Here is a 16920-nt window from a genome sequence, read left to right on the forward strand (position 1 = left end):
CCACACACACAGATATAGATGTACAGATACAGAGCCGCATGCATACCACACAAACAAAAGGCAAAGCTAAAAGCCCAAGCAGCGCCACGGATATGCGAATGCGAATAAAATAGCAACAACAACGAAGAGTAAGAGCAAGCAAGCAGCCGCATCAGCAGAGGAGGAGCAGCAGAGGCAGCAGCAGAGCAGGGCAACCAGCAACAACAACTATGCGGCGAATTTGCACGAATCATGCGAAATCTCCAATACACACATACACAGGCCAGGCCACACTCCTCACTCATCCGTACATATGCCCCATGCATAATACGTGTTTTTTTTTGTACTTGTCGCCGTAATGTTGTTGGTTTGTCGCCGCCGTCTTTTCCATTTCTCGCCGCCCAACTGCCAACCGCCATCCGCCGCCATCATCATCACGGTCTGCGCTTTGCTTTTGAGATTTTTCTTCATTCTCAGCTCTGTCGTTCTCGCCATCTCTTTCGCCGCCTTTGACCACCCAGCAACAACAGTAACACACAATCCTGCAATGAAACCTCTTAAAACCAAAGCTAATTTTTTCTGTCCATTTTATTTTGTTTCACTTTGTATTATCTGTTACCATATTCGCAGTTTTGTTTGTCGCTTTTGCACTCTCATTCTATACGAAAAGCTGTCGGCTTGCTGTCGCTGTGTCTCTTCTGTCTCTCGGTTGGAATCCCCCTAACATGGCGCTGACGCTGGCTGCTCTGCCGCCAAAGGCCGGCACACGACCCCTTCACTCTCCACACTTCTCTCTCCGACTGCACCAACAGCACCAGCCCCTCCCCTCCCTCCCCTTCCCCCATCGTCTGTGGCAGCAAGCAGCACGTGATATACTCGCTTTGCTTTTGTAATTTTGCTTTTGGCCTGCTCTTTAGCGCACGCTATGCTTTGCTTTCGTATTTTTTGTTGTTTTTTTCCCTCTTCATACATTCATTTCACTTGTTGGGCTGTTTTTTTTCTCTCTCCCTCTCTTTTTTGTGTTTCTGCTTTGTGTGAGCTTTTCGCCGCTCTCTCGGCTTTAGCCGGCACACAGTGCGCTCGTGTTAGTGTTCATTCAAGAGAGCGGACTCTCATTCTCGCACTCTCTCTCACTCTGGCAGTTCTTCTGCTCAAACGGCTGTTTCTTGAACTTCCTTCTCTCTGCTTCTTGTACTACTTGCCGCCTCTCTTCACATACTCTCAATCCACAATGACAATGGGCACCTCTATCCGGTTTAGGTCCAGGTGCAAATTTTTATACAACAGTTTTAACTCGATAATCGGGTCAGGACTTGTATAAGGAAGGACGACTGTGTGTGCATGTGTTTGGTTTTAGTTCTTTCCTACATATACACTTTCGGTAATTCTAGCGGGAAACATGGCGTCAGTTTTGTCACATTTTGACTATTCCTATTTAGGCTCAGTTCTGGTTTGCGTTCTTTAGCAACACTGTGACTATTTTGCAACGTCATCATATGCATCTGTATCCAATGCATGTGTCCACGCGTTAGAGATGGACATCGTTTTCTATTGATTATGTGCTGGGTCTTACAATATGCGTAGTGCCATAAAGAATTAACGCCTCATTTTTGGCACACTATCGACTAGGGTTTTCTATCACCTTGTTTTCGAAGGTGTTAATGATTGTTGTCAAAATATGGAGAGTCTTTCAGATTTGAAAATATGAACTCTTAGGTTAATCTTGTTTGTTGGTGTCTTTCTCTGCATTTCTTGTTATGAGGTTTCGCAATCATCACTATCGCTCATTGCTCATCTCTAATACCAATTGGGCATGCCATAAATGTACCGTTACACATTCAAAAAGCTGCGACTCGACGTGTTTGTAATTTTTGCCCAGCGAACTTTTGTGTGTCGCTGCTGTCTTTCTGTCGCTATTCGCGTGTTTGTGTGTGTGTGTTTAGGGGAGTTGGTGCTGGCGCTGCTCTGCGCTCTTTGGCTTTTCCGAAAACTGTGTGGCAGCAGCGTCGTCGTCGTCGTTGCTGCTGTTACTTTACCTATTTTATTACCATTTTTATGTACGTTTCTGTGAGAGTGTGTGTGTGCGCGCGTTGCGCTGCTGCGCCCATCTGTCTCTACTTCTACTTTTACCTCTGCCCCTATCCCTGCACCACAGTCTCTTTGGTTTGCTCTTTGCCTCTTGACGGACTTGCTGCTGCTGTTGTTGGTGTTGCTTTTCTTACAAAAACCAACTGTACTTTTAGTTACTGTTAGCGGGTCGAGCCAGGGGCCACTTGACTTGATTGTTATTAAAGCATGTACATAGGTCTATACATACATCCATGCCCACTGTGCATATGTGTTTATGTACGTACAGATGTATGTATGTATGTATGTACCTTCATAATTTGTTATGCATTCATTCATTTGTAGATATTCGTACACTCACACAGTGCACACATGATGTCTTCGTACAGATTGGATTTTCTTTTTATGTACGGCTAAAAGAAGGCCTACAACGCTATTACTGCTACAATAATAATTGCTAGTGTACACTTGCAGCACCCTTAAAATATAATTAAAATCCAATTAACAGTTAGTTACGTTTCATAATAAAGTAACTGTTTAACATATTAAATTTCCTTTAGATATTATTTAAAGATTTTGTGTGTATGTATATCACCCCTGTTTATAGACTTATAGGTTCCGAATATCTCTAGAACTCTCTGTAATGTTATAGAATGTCTTTTATGAGTAACACAAAACCCTAATCAAAAAAGTACAAACTATTTATACAAACATATTTGAGTTTATTTCCACTGGGATATAGGGCATTGCATTTGCATTAATTTCTTGAAAAATTATTTAAGTCTAAAAAAAAGAGATTGTATAATTGCCACATTTTGATTTAATTTTCGGTTACAGACTAATCTTGTTCAAGTGGCAAAGAAACCTGAATGAATGAGTGCTTTTACGAACACATCAAATGAAACTTATGATTAAACATTTTGCAACAACAATAGCAGTAACAGCAGCAACAGAGAAATAAGATTGAGAGAGACGAGACAACAGTTCATTCACCTTCTCTTCTCCGTCTTTAGTTAGCTCAAAGTTTTTTTGACAGTTGTGTTTTGCGCTTGTCTTCGTGTTTGTGTTTTTGGCTTGAGTTTTATTTGGGCTTCTCTCTTTACTCACCTTTTGAAATGTAACAAATATTTGACCCACAATAAAAGCGAGTGTCAGCAAGGCGTGTAAAAAACGAAAACCGAAGAGATTCTCCTCTTCCAGAGAGAAACGGTTCCTTACAGTGTTGACAATAATGTATTAGCACAGTCGTCTATATTCGACAAAATTCGGCTGCGGAATCGATTCCATTTGCTGCAACAAAACCTAAATTATTGAATTGTTATTCAGTAAATGGGGAGGTATTCAGGGCTGCTTCAATTCAGCCTTCAAAGCGCGTGGGTGATAGATTTAATGACACAGAAATCTGGTGCGTTATGTTATTGAGATGATTCCAACTATAGCGCAGGTGCTACAAAATTAACCAAAACTGATTTTGGCGACGCATGGCCCAGGTCTGGATGGCACTCTCCCAAGTCGTTACATAGAAAACCGACCGAAGGAGACGACGATTGCTTCTTGAGTGCACAGGACAATTCGTCTGGATGGACTTTGTGGGTTGTAATTTGATTGCCAGCTGCTACTCCAATGGTGGAGATTGCGAATTGGGCAAACATTTTTACATCACCTTTAGGCTTGGCCTGAACCCCAAAAACTGTGAGAAAATTCGCTCGCTGGCTGGGGCTCCATATTTCATGGCTCATTAAACGGTGGAGCATAAAGAAAAGAAGAAATATGGGAATGGAGACCAACCGACCCCACCCCACTGGTGTTGTCAGTCGGTAGGGTCATACCGAAATGTTGCGTTGCGTCTTCTCTGGCGTTGCTGGCGACACCGTTGACGTCGCTGCGGCTGCGGCAGTGACTGTTGGACTCACAGAAATTTGCCTGTATATTATCACCTTTAATCGATTTTTCGCTTATTTAAAACAAATGTACAGTTGTGCGCAGACACAGACACAAAGGCCGGCCGATACACCGACACCAACGCAGACACATAGAGCTAGAGCACTTTGGGAGCAGACACTGGCTATGGTTATGGGCTATGGCTGTGGCCTACACTCGCAATAAGTAAAGTATAATTTCAGATGTCTGCTTTGGCTTACACAAACAAACACACAGGCATTTATGCATAGTACAGGCAAACATACAGTAGCAGGCATTGGAATAGTGGCGTATACACATTCCCATAGTGCAGCTTCTTTTCTTAAGCCGCGTTCCCACCATAACCTTTATTTTTAAACCATATTGCAAGTCTTTTTGTTAATTTGTCTCTCATCAATATAGTTACCGTTAGTTCAATTTCCAACTAAACTCACGACAAATGTATTTTAGTAGATTTTAGTTGTTTTTGATTAGAAGATTTGAGTGATTTGTGGTAGATGATGTTTAGCTGTGACTATTTTGTTGTTCGCTACTGTACCCACAAAGACATACATACTCGTACATGTGCATATTACTATTGCTTTTAGTTTATTGTTTTTGCAATTACTTTGGCTGATTTGCTTGTGTAAAAGTGGCACGGCACTGGCGGCTGCAAAGGCAATGGCGACGCCACAAAAGAAGAAGCAGCAGAAGAAAGAAAAAACTGAAGAAGAAAAGAAAAAAAAGTAAACTCAATGACATGTACCCACACAAACTCACACAAAGAAACACACCGATAGCCATAAACACGCTTTGATAAATATCCAACCCAAGACAAAGGCGTATGCAAAAGGGGTAGCTACACTTTTATCGCCTAGATCGATCCCCCTTGGAAAGTCAAATAAAACTTGAATCCAGATAAGAAGGACTAAGATATGCATTGACGTTTCATAGGTTGTTCTTTACATTTGCACACCCATGATTAAAATCCAACTACCTCCTGCAAGGGCATATACGAAATTGATTTTAGTAACCCCTAAGCGCCTAAGCCACTGGAAGCTAGACAAACAACAGTCTATCTCTCCATCTCACTCTTGCGCACACATTTATGCGCTCCGTATGTACCTTTCGACTACTACTAATAATAATGGGGGAAAAGCTGGAAACTAAATAAATAAATAGCTGAAATTGCAAAAGCGAAATGTAATTGATTACACTCAAAGCAGCAGCAGCAGCAGCAGCAGCAAAAGAGCGGAGAGCAAAGACACGGAGAGATATGAGAGAGCGACAACTGGCTAAATGATTGTCCAATGAGCGCGAACAACTCGTGGGTTTCCAGAGAGGGTAGAGGCGTTGGTGGGGTGTATGAAGGGGGAAACGGTGCTAAGCTCTCCGCTTAGCCCCATGTCGGGCGGCCATCCATGCACTCTTCACATAAGTTTCGCTGATGATATGTTTCTCTCTGTGTGTGTGTGTATCTCTGAATGAATGGAGATGTGTGCAAATGCGAATGTGTATGCCGGTTGACTGGTTGACTGACTGCGGCAATGCCTCTGCCTTTGCCCTTACTCTATCAAAAAACACTCGAACCATAATGTTTGCGTACACCCTCTAGCAAACAATAGTTTGTTTGTCTATAAATTATGCTTTATATTCAGGGAAACCATTTTATGTCTCTGTATTCTATTTTATATGCAAGATAAAAATGTAATATTCCCAATGCATTCGTCATCACAACTCTCCTACAAACCTCAGTTTTTAAAGGGTGTACGAATGCACGTTGTATCTACTGTATGTGCGAACGTATTTATAACAGTACACAAGCAAGCGCAGCAGCAAATTTTCGGTTGTGTATGTAACTGCATATCTCTATGTATGTACGAGTGATATGGTTCCTCTCGTTGTTGTAGTTGTTGTTGTTGTCTCTATGTCTCTATCTCTATCTCTACTTTCCATTTGCGCACAGGCACACACACAAACATACGCAGAAACACGCCATAAAACAGACACCACACCTTTGCCACCCCACCTCCACTAGCTCCTCGAATCTCCTTCTCTTTGCTGGTGGCATTTGCATATCTTTTGGCTCTCGCAGCTTCCACCGCTCCACACTCCCTACCTCTGGCTCTGCTTGTGCAGCACTACACCACCCCACTACCCATGAACCAGTCAGTCAACCCACCCGCATTTTTCTTCTTTTTTTTGCCTCCTCCTTCTCGCTCTCTTTTTTTGTTGCCGTTTTTCTGCTACTTTAGATTTTCGGCTAAAAACGGGCAACTCGCGTCGGAGACAATGCGAGAAAAATCGATAGAGTTGCCATTGTTTTCTCACTGTCGCCGCATAAGATTTTCTACCCCCACCGAAAACATCACCACCACCCCCTTGAACCCAACACCCAGCACCCAACCATTAACCGATTCGAAAGCCCAACCCATTTACATTCCTAAAAGAAAACTTGAATCTCTGTTCTACCATCTACCCTCTTTGGGCTACGTCGAATCATTCAGTAAAACCAGTGAATCATTTAATTATTTTACACTTGATCTTTGTTTTATTTTGTGAAACATTTTTGGTGGGTGATTGCTTCACTCATAAGAGTGCATAGTAAGAACTAGTTCCAGTTCATTATATTTGTGTGTCGTAACCCAAGAAATGTTTCTTCCCCTTACAAGTTTTTCCGTTTATTCGTTTTGCGTATCAACTATAGTAGTGGAAGAGTTACTTACTATACTTATTTAAGTTTAGTTCGTTTCATCTTATATTTTTATAGTGTTGCATTTTGAATGAGATTTCTGTCCAAGAGTTAGTTAAATATAATATGAAATAATGGCATTTCATTCCCTTATCATGGCTTTTCCCAGACAACATATTTGGTGTATTTTTTACGTTTCCTTTTATTTGTTTATTGATTTATTAAGTGAACTATAAGACCCCAAATTCATTTCCCCATTTGCTCAAAATTTTGAGGGGTCAAACTGTACGTTCTATGTGACAATATTCGAAATTCATAAGCGTATAGCTTTTCCCCTTAAAACTTGATGCAACAGCAACAATCGCAACAAAAAATTCTATAGTGTTAAGTACCAACTTGTGAATAATATTAGCAACTATGTATCTTAGACTTTGCTATGCACAAATATTTATCATTGAAACTTGTTTGTGTTCTGTCTTAGTGCATTATCAGTTACTTCAGTCTAACATCATCATCAGATCCGATGGGTCTGGACGTGTAAAAGCTATAACAAGTAATATTTTAGATGTATTTAAGTACCAATCAAACACTTCGTCCTCAACTTATGTGTTCAACAAAAGATCATAACATATCTATAAATATTTCTATCCTACAATCAATCTAAAATTCTTGTTTTCTTCTTGTATTTGCAGATTAATCAAACTAAAACTCAAAAACTATGCAAAATTCGCTTAAAATACGCTCGAAAAAAAATGCACTCTCATCTGATAAATTGCCGTTTAACGTAGACCCATTTATAAACCAAAAATGTTTACTAATATTAATCCATTGATTATTTTCTTAATTTTCAGCTGTGAGCAAATGTGTTTCACTGCGAATATGTCAAAGGTCGGCCATGAAGTGCGCGAAACAAGAAAATCAAATGACTTTAATAATACTATATAAAAGCAACATCAAGACGTTAAATTGCACATCAGCTGTAATTAAGTTTAGTAGTTAGAAACAAAAGAAATCTATAAACCAATATAATATACATAAATAGTGAAAGAAAGTGTGAAAGAGAAGGCCCCAAACAATAACAACAAATAAAAGTATATATATTCAGGGGTCCCAGACAACCCCCTTTAAAACGGAACTTGAACCCGAACTCGAAACCCAAATCCAGTTCCAGTTGCAGTTCCCAGGATTCCACCTTTTTGACAACGGCCACGCGCAGAGAGCAGCATCAAAATTAAGCCAATAGACGACCAAACCTAAAAAAAACGCAGCGTCGCGTCTCCATCGACGCGTAACGGACATTTCTGTGTGCGCTGCGTTTCAAAAATCTGATGGATGGAAATGCACAAAATATGTTTCACGGAAATCATCAAGGGTGAGTTTTTATTGTCCTTTTTTTTTTTGTATTTTGCTTTTGTTTGATAAATGTCACCCCAACGCTGTTAGGAAAATGGGTTAAAAAGTTGAAAGTGGATGGGGAGTAGTCTTTTAATTTATGATGATCTATGATCCATGATCTGTTAAACATTTTTTAAAGAAAGTCATGAAAATATTATAGTCGTTAACTGATTTTGCTATTAGATGATGTTTAAGGATTTTAACAGTCGTGCGTTAGTATTACAGTCTTTGTTTTTAAGTAAATGGTGTGAGCTTCCATATACGAAGTTTTTCTTATAATCATTTCCTAAAAAATGTGTAAAATGTTACAAAGATGAAAACAAAAGGTTTTGCAAGTATCTTTAGGGTTAAAGAGAACTAAAGGGTTAAAAAGAACTAGAACTCCCTCCATGGTTCACTCATCTCAAACTCACTCTCTCCATTTTGTGTTTTTTTCTTCATTGCAGAGATCCCTATTACCGTTACGATGCGGCCGCCGCCGCAGCAGCCGCCGCAGCGGCAAATCCTCGGGCAATGGGCCCACCGGGCGGCTATCCGCCGCGCCACAGAGCCCCACATCCGCTACAGCAGCAGCCACAATATCCATCGTACCAGCCAACGGCGGAGAATCTGTACGGGCTGGGGGCCGCCGATCAGCATGCGGCGAGCATGGGCGTCGGCGTTGGAGTCGGAGTGGGAATGGGTGATCTAAGCGGATGGGGAGCAGCACCCTCGGTCCCGGGACAGGCAGCAGCGTATCCGGGAGCCGGTCTGGGTGCCTATGGACATCCGCAGGCAGCTCCGCCGGCGCAGCAGCAGCGCCAGAGCAATGCCAGCGCCTACCGCCAACATATGCCCGCGTACGGACAGCAGGAGCAGCAGAAACTAGCTCCGTACGGAGCCCAGCAGAGCATGATGACGGGCTACGGGAGTCTGGCGCCGCAGCAGCAACAGCAGCAACAGCAACCGCCCACGCCGCAGCAGCAACAACAGCAGCAGCAACAACAACAGCAGCAGCAGCAGAGCCAGCAGCAGGCTCGACTGCCGCAGCACTATCCGCAGGTCCCTGGCCAGCATCCGCTCTACCCAGGCGTGGGAGTGGGCGTGAGTGGGGCACCAACAAGTGCCCTGCAAGCGGGACAACCGGCCGCACCACAGGCCTATGCCCACAGTCCGTACGGCAGTCCGATGCAGCATCAGCCGGGACGTGGCGCCCCACAGCATGTGGGCTACGGGCATGCGGGACTCGATCAGGCCTCGGCCTATGGGCAGCATGTGCCGAGCGCAGCGCCTCCGGGCCACCATTTGACTGCGCAGCAGCAGCAGGCAGCGCAACAATTGGGAGCCCATCAGCAGCAGCAGCTCCAATCGCAGCAGCAGCAGCAGGCGCAACAGCAGCAGCAGCCGAATCATGTGGGTCTGATGCAGCAGCAGCAGCAGATACCAGGTGCCGGCCTGCCGCCACCACACATGGGCATGCCGCCCAGCTATGGGAGCCACCACCAGCAGCAGCAGCAACAGGTGAACCCACAGCAGCAGCAACAGCAGCAGCAGGCGGCGCCTCCTTACATGTCCTCGAGCAAGCATCAACAGGCGGCGGCACAGCTCAACTCCTCGCCGCAGTACAGGGCGCCGTTCCCTCAGCTCTCGCCACAGATGTCGCCGCGTCCGCCCACCATGTCACCGCATCCGCAGATGTCGCCGCGGCCAGTGGGCGTGTCGCCAGCGAAGCCACCGCCACAGAGCAGTCAGGGACAACAGCAGCAGCAGCAGCAACAGGTGAACGCCCAGCAGCAGCAGCAGGTGAACACCCAGCCCAGCCAGCACAGCATACAGGGAATGGTGGGTCTGCCGTCGCCCAGGCCACAGCCACCGGTCGGTGGGAGCACGGTGGGAGCCAGTTCCAAGGTGCCGCCCAGCGTGGGCGTGGGCGTGGGAGTGCCGCCCAGTGTCGGTGTAGTCCCTGCACCAGTAAACACTCTCCAGGCACTCGAACAAATGGTGATGCCCACCCAGGCGCATGGCCTGCCACCGATGGACTATCCTTCGGCGTACAGGAGCGCCGTTGTGGGTCCCAGAATGCCTGCCTCGCCATCACCCCAGCAGCAGCAGCATCACCAGCAATGGGGTGGCCCTCAGCATATGGCGGCCATGCAGCAGCAGCAGCAACAGGCACAGGTGGCTGCCCAGCAGCAGGCAGCGGCACAGCAGCAGGCGGCCGCACAACAAGCAGCTGCGCAGCAGCAACAACAGCAGCAGCAAGTACAACAGCAGCAGCAGCAACAACAGGCACCACCACCCGCCGCACAGCAGCAGCAGCAGGCGGCAGCGGCGGCGGCAATGTTGCAGGCAGCCCAACAGCATCAGCAACAACAATTGAACATGTACGGCCAGGCAATGGGGCAGCAGCAGCAGCAGCCACAGCCAACGCAGCAGCAACAGGTGGTTGTGCCATCAGTGGCGGCACAGCCACAGCCGCCAGTGGCCACACCACAACAACAACAGCAACAGCAAGTACAGCAGCAGCAGCAACAAGTACAGCAGCAGCAGCACCAACAGCAGCAACAGCAACAACAGCAGCAGCAGCAGCAATCCCTCAATGACCAACTGCAGCATTCCATCAACGATATTGTGGGCGGAGGCGGCGGCAGCTCTGGCGGCAGCAGCAGCAGCAATCAACAGCAACAGCCCCAAATCTCGGCCATGTCCTCGCCTTTGCATCAGCAGAGTCTACCCAGCATGCACCATTTGATGCAACAGCCCAACATGGAGGCAGCAGCACCTCCGCAACAGCAGCAACAGCCACAACCATTGACATCGCCGCATCATCAGTTGCAGCATCAATCGCCCATCCATCAACAGTCGCCACATCACCAGCAGCAGCAGCAGCAACAGCAGCATCTGCCGACTTACAATCAATCGCAGGTGCAGGTACAGGCGCAGCAGCAACAGTTTGATCCATTTGCAAATATATTGGGTGATGCCAGTAGCCAAGCGGCGGCGGCTCCACCACAGGCGCAGGCACAGGCACAGGCACAGCAGCAGATTATGTCGCCAGCGCACGTGAGCTCGCCAATACCACAACAAATGCAGCAGCAGCTGCAGCAGCAGCAGACCCCACAGCAGCAGCAGCAGCAACAGCAGCAACAACAACAGCAGACTCAGCCACAGCAAGTGCAAGTGCAACACCAGCAGCAGGCACCATCGACACCCTCACATCATTTGAGCAGCATACTGAATGAGACAGCCAACTCGAATGATTCGTCCACTTTGGCTGTGGCCGCAAATGACAGCAACAACAGCAGCAGCAACAGCAGCACCAACAGCATCGTGAACAATCAGCCAACATCCGTGCACGATAGCAACTCGCAGAGCAGCATCAACAGCAACAATCAGCAGCAGCTGCTCATGGACAGAGATACGAATTCGCATGGCGCGACATCAGAGCACTCCACACAGCATGCCGTGGGCGTGGATGTGGGTCTGTTTGATCAGAATTCCATGTCCTCTTCGAGTGCCGCCGTGGCTGTTGTGGCCTCGAATGCCGCCTCTGCGGCGGCTGCCCTGCTGGACAGCAATTCGCAGTCCTCGAACACGGAATTCGAGAAGAATCAAAGCGAGAGTGAGGGCTTGAGTGGCAGCACAGGCACGGGGGGTGCCGCGTCCGTAACCGAAACGGAACTGCCACAGGATGAGACGAGCATGTCCAAGACACAGGACATAGCATCCATGGGGCCACAGAGCTGCTGCCAGTGGTGGGGCAAGATGATCTGCTGGACAAGACCACAGAGGAGCTCGAGCAGACAACCCTGAGCCAGCCCTTGGGCGGAGATCTATCGACTTCGCTCTCAGAGGATCCGAAATCGGGGGAGGAAATGTCCGAAGAGAAATCCCAGCCAGCAACAGCTGTACCAACGGAGGGCAGTACCCCAGCAGCATTGACTGGAGCGGTACCGCCTGTCATTCCACCTATAGGTTTGCCGCTGCATCCCTTGGCCCCTGGCTATGATGCACAGGCACAGGTTATGCCACCAATGCTCCCACCATATGCAGCAGGAGCGGGCATGTATCCCCCCTATCCGATGCTGCACCAACAGGAGATAGCGGCACTGCAGCAGCAGATCCAGGAACTTTATTGCATGCCCCCAGGCCACGAGCATCAGGATAAGTTGATGCGTCTGCAGGAGCGTTTGAATCTGCTGCAGCAGCACGAAATGGCCGAACAGTGTGCCGGTGGGCCGCAGTGTGTGCTCTTCCAGAGCATGCCGCCGTACATGGGCGTGGGACCCAATCCTCTGCTCAGTCAGCAGATGGTGGAGTCTCCGCAGGTGTCCTCGACCACGGGCCGGGGTCGCAAGGGTGCGAATAAGCCAAGGAAACCGCGTGCCAAAAAGGGCGACAAAGCGGGACAGGCGGGCAGCCAGCAGGATCTGATGGACATCAGTGGGAATGTTGTGGTGGCAGCAGCCAATGCTGCCATACCCACCACACAGCTGCCAGTGTCCGAGGATTGTGTGACCCAGGGCGCGGGCGACACGAGTGTCGTCGGCATGCTCGAGTACAGCGAGGGGATGGGCGATCTGTCGCAGGATGTGCACTCGGCCAATGAGCTGGACACCTCCACCGATGGGAGTGGCAAAAAGAAGAAGCCGCGCAAGCCACGCACGCCCAAGGATCCCAACAAGCCGCCACGCGACAGAACGCCCAAGGTGAAGAAAACGCGTGATCCCATGGATCCGAATTCCACGGAGTCCCCGGCACCCGCACGCAAGCGCGGGAGTGTCGGCAAGCGTCGCAAGCAGTACGGCGAGGAGGGCACTGAACCGGCAGGGGATGGCAGCGAAGTGGAGGATAACAAGCCGTTGGTGCCCAAGGCGGGATCTGCTGATGTCGATGGCGAGGCAGAGCCCACATCTGGTGGAGGTGGGACAGGCGTCGATGGCGAGTCGCCCGACTATGATGACATTCCGGTGTCGAAGATACCGCGCAGCGCAAATGAAGAGGAAAAGGATCCCGAGGCGGGTGACGAGACTGTGGATTCAGTGCCGGATTCCGCTGGAGATGCTGCATCCACTCCGAGTCGCCGGGATCGCAAACGATCCACCGCCAGGAGTCGCCGCAATGCAAACTCCGAGGATGGAGGCAGTGCACGACGCAATCGTGGTTCCCTCTCGGCCAAGGCCCTCAAGAAGCGAAGGAATCGCGGCAGGATTGTGCCCGAATCGGATGGCGAAGACGATACCATGGATCGCACGCCCCCACCATCGCCACCGCCCGACTCGGAGCTGGACTCGAACAAACGCCGCTCGTCGAGGAACACACAACGCAAGAAGTACGTCGATGATGTGATGCTACGCTTCTCCGACGACGAGAACTCCCTGCTGGTGGCATCGCCCGTCAAGAAGGACAAGAAATCATCGGCCGCGGCCAATGCCGCCAACTCGAATGCCGGCAGCGATGTGGAGAAGGCAGAGCCACAATCAGGCGCTGAGGGTGAGGCCGGCAACTCTGCGGGCGAGGGCGAGAAGCCTTCGCTGGCCATGGACGAGAGCAGCCAACTGGAGGCTAGCTCCAGCACTTCGGCAGCGGCCGCAGCTGCAGCGGAGAAGGAGCGTCAGAGCTCGAGCGATGCGGCATCCGCTGCCATGTCCTCGAAGCCCAACTATGTGTACATCAACACGGGCGATGAGGATAGCATGGTGGTGCAGCTGGTGCTGGCCATGCGCATGGGCAAACGTGAGCTAATACCCGAGGTGCCCAAAGAGAAGACGCCCGAGCCAGCGACGGCCCCAAAAGTGGAGGAGGATAAACCGCCGGCAGACAAGGAAGAAGATGCCAAGGAAAAGGCTGAGGAAACTGAAGATAAACCCAAACCAGAGGGAGAAACAGAAACGGAAACCAAGGAGGTGGACATCAAACTTGAGGAAAAGAAACCAAAAGCCGAAGCAGAGGCCTCTGAAATGGAAGTCGATGACACCAAAGTGGAACCACTCGGCAAGGAAGAAACTGATAAATCCGAAGAAGAATCCTCGGACAAATCCGATGAGGAGAAAATGGAAATTGATGAAACCGAAGCGACTGAAACGACGACAGCTGTTAAGTCACCCGAGGCAGCAAAATCCGAGACAGAAGATGAGGAAGCCGCCAAGACTGACGAGGAAGAAGTCGCCACTGTAGCGCCCGAGGAAGCGGAGAAGGAATCGGAGACGGAGGATGAGACCAAAGAGTCAGAGACCTCCGACAAAATGGAAGTGGATGAACATGTTGGAGACACGCCAAAGTCACCCAAGCCAGCAGTTGCAGTAGCAGCTGCCGCAGCAACAGAAGAAACTGAAGCTGTGGAGGCCAAGACCAGCGTCAAGAGTCCCTCCGCCAAGCCAGAGGAAACGGAAGAAGCAAAGGCTGACACGGAGAAGGAAAAGGAATCTGCAGAAAAGGAAGCCGAACCCAAGGAGGGTGAAGAAGTCGCCGAGAAGAAGGAGTCGAGCGATGAAGATGGGGAAACGGATGCCAAGGACAAGGAGAACAAACCCGAACCCGTATACATTGACGTCGAAGAATACTTCGTGAAATATCGCAATTTCAGCTATCTCCACTGCGAGTGGCGCACCGAGGAGGAGCTGCTCAAGGGCGATCGCCGTGTGGCCGCCAAGATACGTCGCTTCCAGCAGAAGCAAGCCCAGCAGGTGAACATCTTCGAGAACATCGAAGAGGAGCCCTTCAATCAGGACTTTACCGAAGTCGATCGTGTGCTTGATATGTCCGTGCACACGGATGAGAACACTGGCGAGACCACAAAGCATTATCTCGTCAAGTGGAAGTCCCTGCCGTACGAGGACTGCACCTGGGAGCTCGAGGAGGACGTGGACAATGACAAAATCGAGCAGTATCTGCGCTTCAACAAGACTCCATTGCGTTGCGAGTGGAAGAGCCGCAAGCGTCCGCATCCCGAGCAATGGAAGAAGCTGGAGAAGACGCCCATCTACAAGGCGGGCAACAGCTTGCGTCCCTACCAGCTGGAGGGTCTCAATTGGTTGAAGTTCTCCTGGTTCAACACCCACAACTGCATACTGGCCGATGAAATGGGTCTCGGCAAGACCATACAGAGCTTGACCTTTGTCCATTCGGTCTATGAGTATGGAATACGTGGACCCTTCCTGGTTATAGCACCCCTCTCGACGATACCCAATTGGCAGCGTGAATTCGAGGGCTGGACGGACATGAACATTGTGGTGTATCATGGTTCGGTGACCAGCAAACAGATGATACAGGACTACGAGTTCTACTACAAAACGGACAGCGGCAAGGTGCTGAAGGAGCCGATCAAGTTCAATGTGCTCATAACCACCTTTGAGATGATTGTCACGGACTACATGGACCTCAAGCAATTCAATTGGCGCCTGTGTGTCATTGATGAGGCACATCGCTTGAAGAATCGCAACTGCAAGCTGCTCGAGGGACTGCGACAACTGAATCTCGAGCATAGGGTCCTACTGTCCGGCACACCGCTGCAGAACAACATTAGCGAGCTGTTTTCGCTGTTGAATTTCCTGGAGCCTGCGCAGTTCTCCTCGCAGGAGGAGTTTATGTCTGAGTTCGGTAACCTACGCAATGAGGAGGAGGTGAACAAACTGCAGGCACTGCTGAAACCCATGATGTTGCGGCGACTCAAGGACGATGTCGAGAAATCGCTGGCACCCAAAGAGGAGACCATCATCGAGGTGGAGCTGACGAATATACAGAAGAAGTACTATCGCGGCATACTCGAACAGAACTTTAGTTTCCTGAAGAAGGGCACCACATCGGCCAACATACCCAATCTGATGAACACCATGATGGAGCTGCGCAAGTGCTGCATCCATCCGTATCTGCTCAATGGCGCGGAGGAGCAGATCCAATACGACTTCAAGTCGCAACATGGCGAAGATCCCGAATCGTATTACAAGAACTTGATTCTCTCGGCGGGTAAAATGGTTTTGATTGACAAACTGCTGCCCAAGCTGAAGGCCAATGGCCATCGCGTGCTGATCTTCAGTCAGATGGTGCGCTGTCTGGACATTCTCGAGGATTATCTTGTCTACCGAAAGTATCCCTTTGAGCGCATTGATGGACGCATTCGCGGTAATCTGCGACAGGAGGCCATCGATCGCTACTCGAAGCCCGGCTCCGATCGCTTTGTCTTCCTGCTCTGCACGAAGGCGGGCGGATTGGGCATTAATCTGACGGCGGCCGATACGGTGATCATCTACGATTCGGACTGGAATCCCCAGAATGATTTGCAGGCCCAGGCCCGTTGCCATCGCATCGGGCAGCGTAAAATGGTGAAAATCTATCGTCTGCTCTGCAGGAACACCTACGAGCGGGAGATGTTCGACAAGGCCTCGATGAAGCTCGGCCTGGACAAGGCCGTCCTGCAGTCGATGAACACCCAGGGCTCCAAGGATGGCAACAACAAGCAGCTGTCCAAAAAGGAAATTGAAGATCTACTCAAAAAGGGTGCCTATGGCGCTGTCATGGACGATGACAATGCCGGGGATAAGTTCTGTGAGGAGGATATCGATTCGATCCTTAAGCGACGCACTCAGGTCATTACCATGGAATCGGAGAAGGGTTCAACCTTCTCGAAGGCCTCCTTTGCCGCCTCCGGCAATCGTTCGGACATCACCATCGATGATCCCGACTTCTGGACCAAGTGGGCCAAGAAAGTGGACATAGACCCAGATGCCTGTGAACGCGATGAAACCGAAGATCTGGTACTCTCCGAGCCACGACGACGCACTCAGATCAAACGCTATGGCCATGAGGATGTCATGGAACTCAATTCCGAGGATTCGTCAAATGAAAACAGCGATGAAGAGGGAGGAATAGGTAAGGGAACGGGATTTCTTCTCCCCCAAACTGGTGTCTAA

General features: G+C 49.1%; 1 protein-coding gene across 1 annotated transcript in view; it reads left to right on the plus strand.

Moving 5' to 3' along the window:
• Positions 1-16920, plus strand: part of LOC117902012 — a 47386-nt gene that overhangs the window by 2889 nt on the left and 27577 nt on the right. The window contains 5 exon segments of the mRNA XM_034813060.1: positions 7489-8009; positions 8479-10183; positions 10268-10525; positions 10592-11740; positions 11743-16879. Coding sequence (XP_034668951.1) covers positions 7966-8009; positions 8479-10183; positions 10268-10525; positions 10592-11740; positions 11743-16879 — 8293 coding nt within the window. The 5' untranslated portion in view covers positions 7489-7965.

This window comes from Drosophila subobscura, chromosome U (assembly GCF_008121235.1).
Source record: "Drosophila subobscura isolate 14011-0131.10 chromosome U, UCBerk_Dsub_1.0, whole genome shotgun sequence".
In the NCBI taxonomy this organism is placed as follows: Eukaryota; Metazoa; Arthropoda; class Insecta; order Diptera; family Drosophilidae; genus Drosophila; species Drosophila subobscura.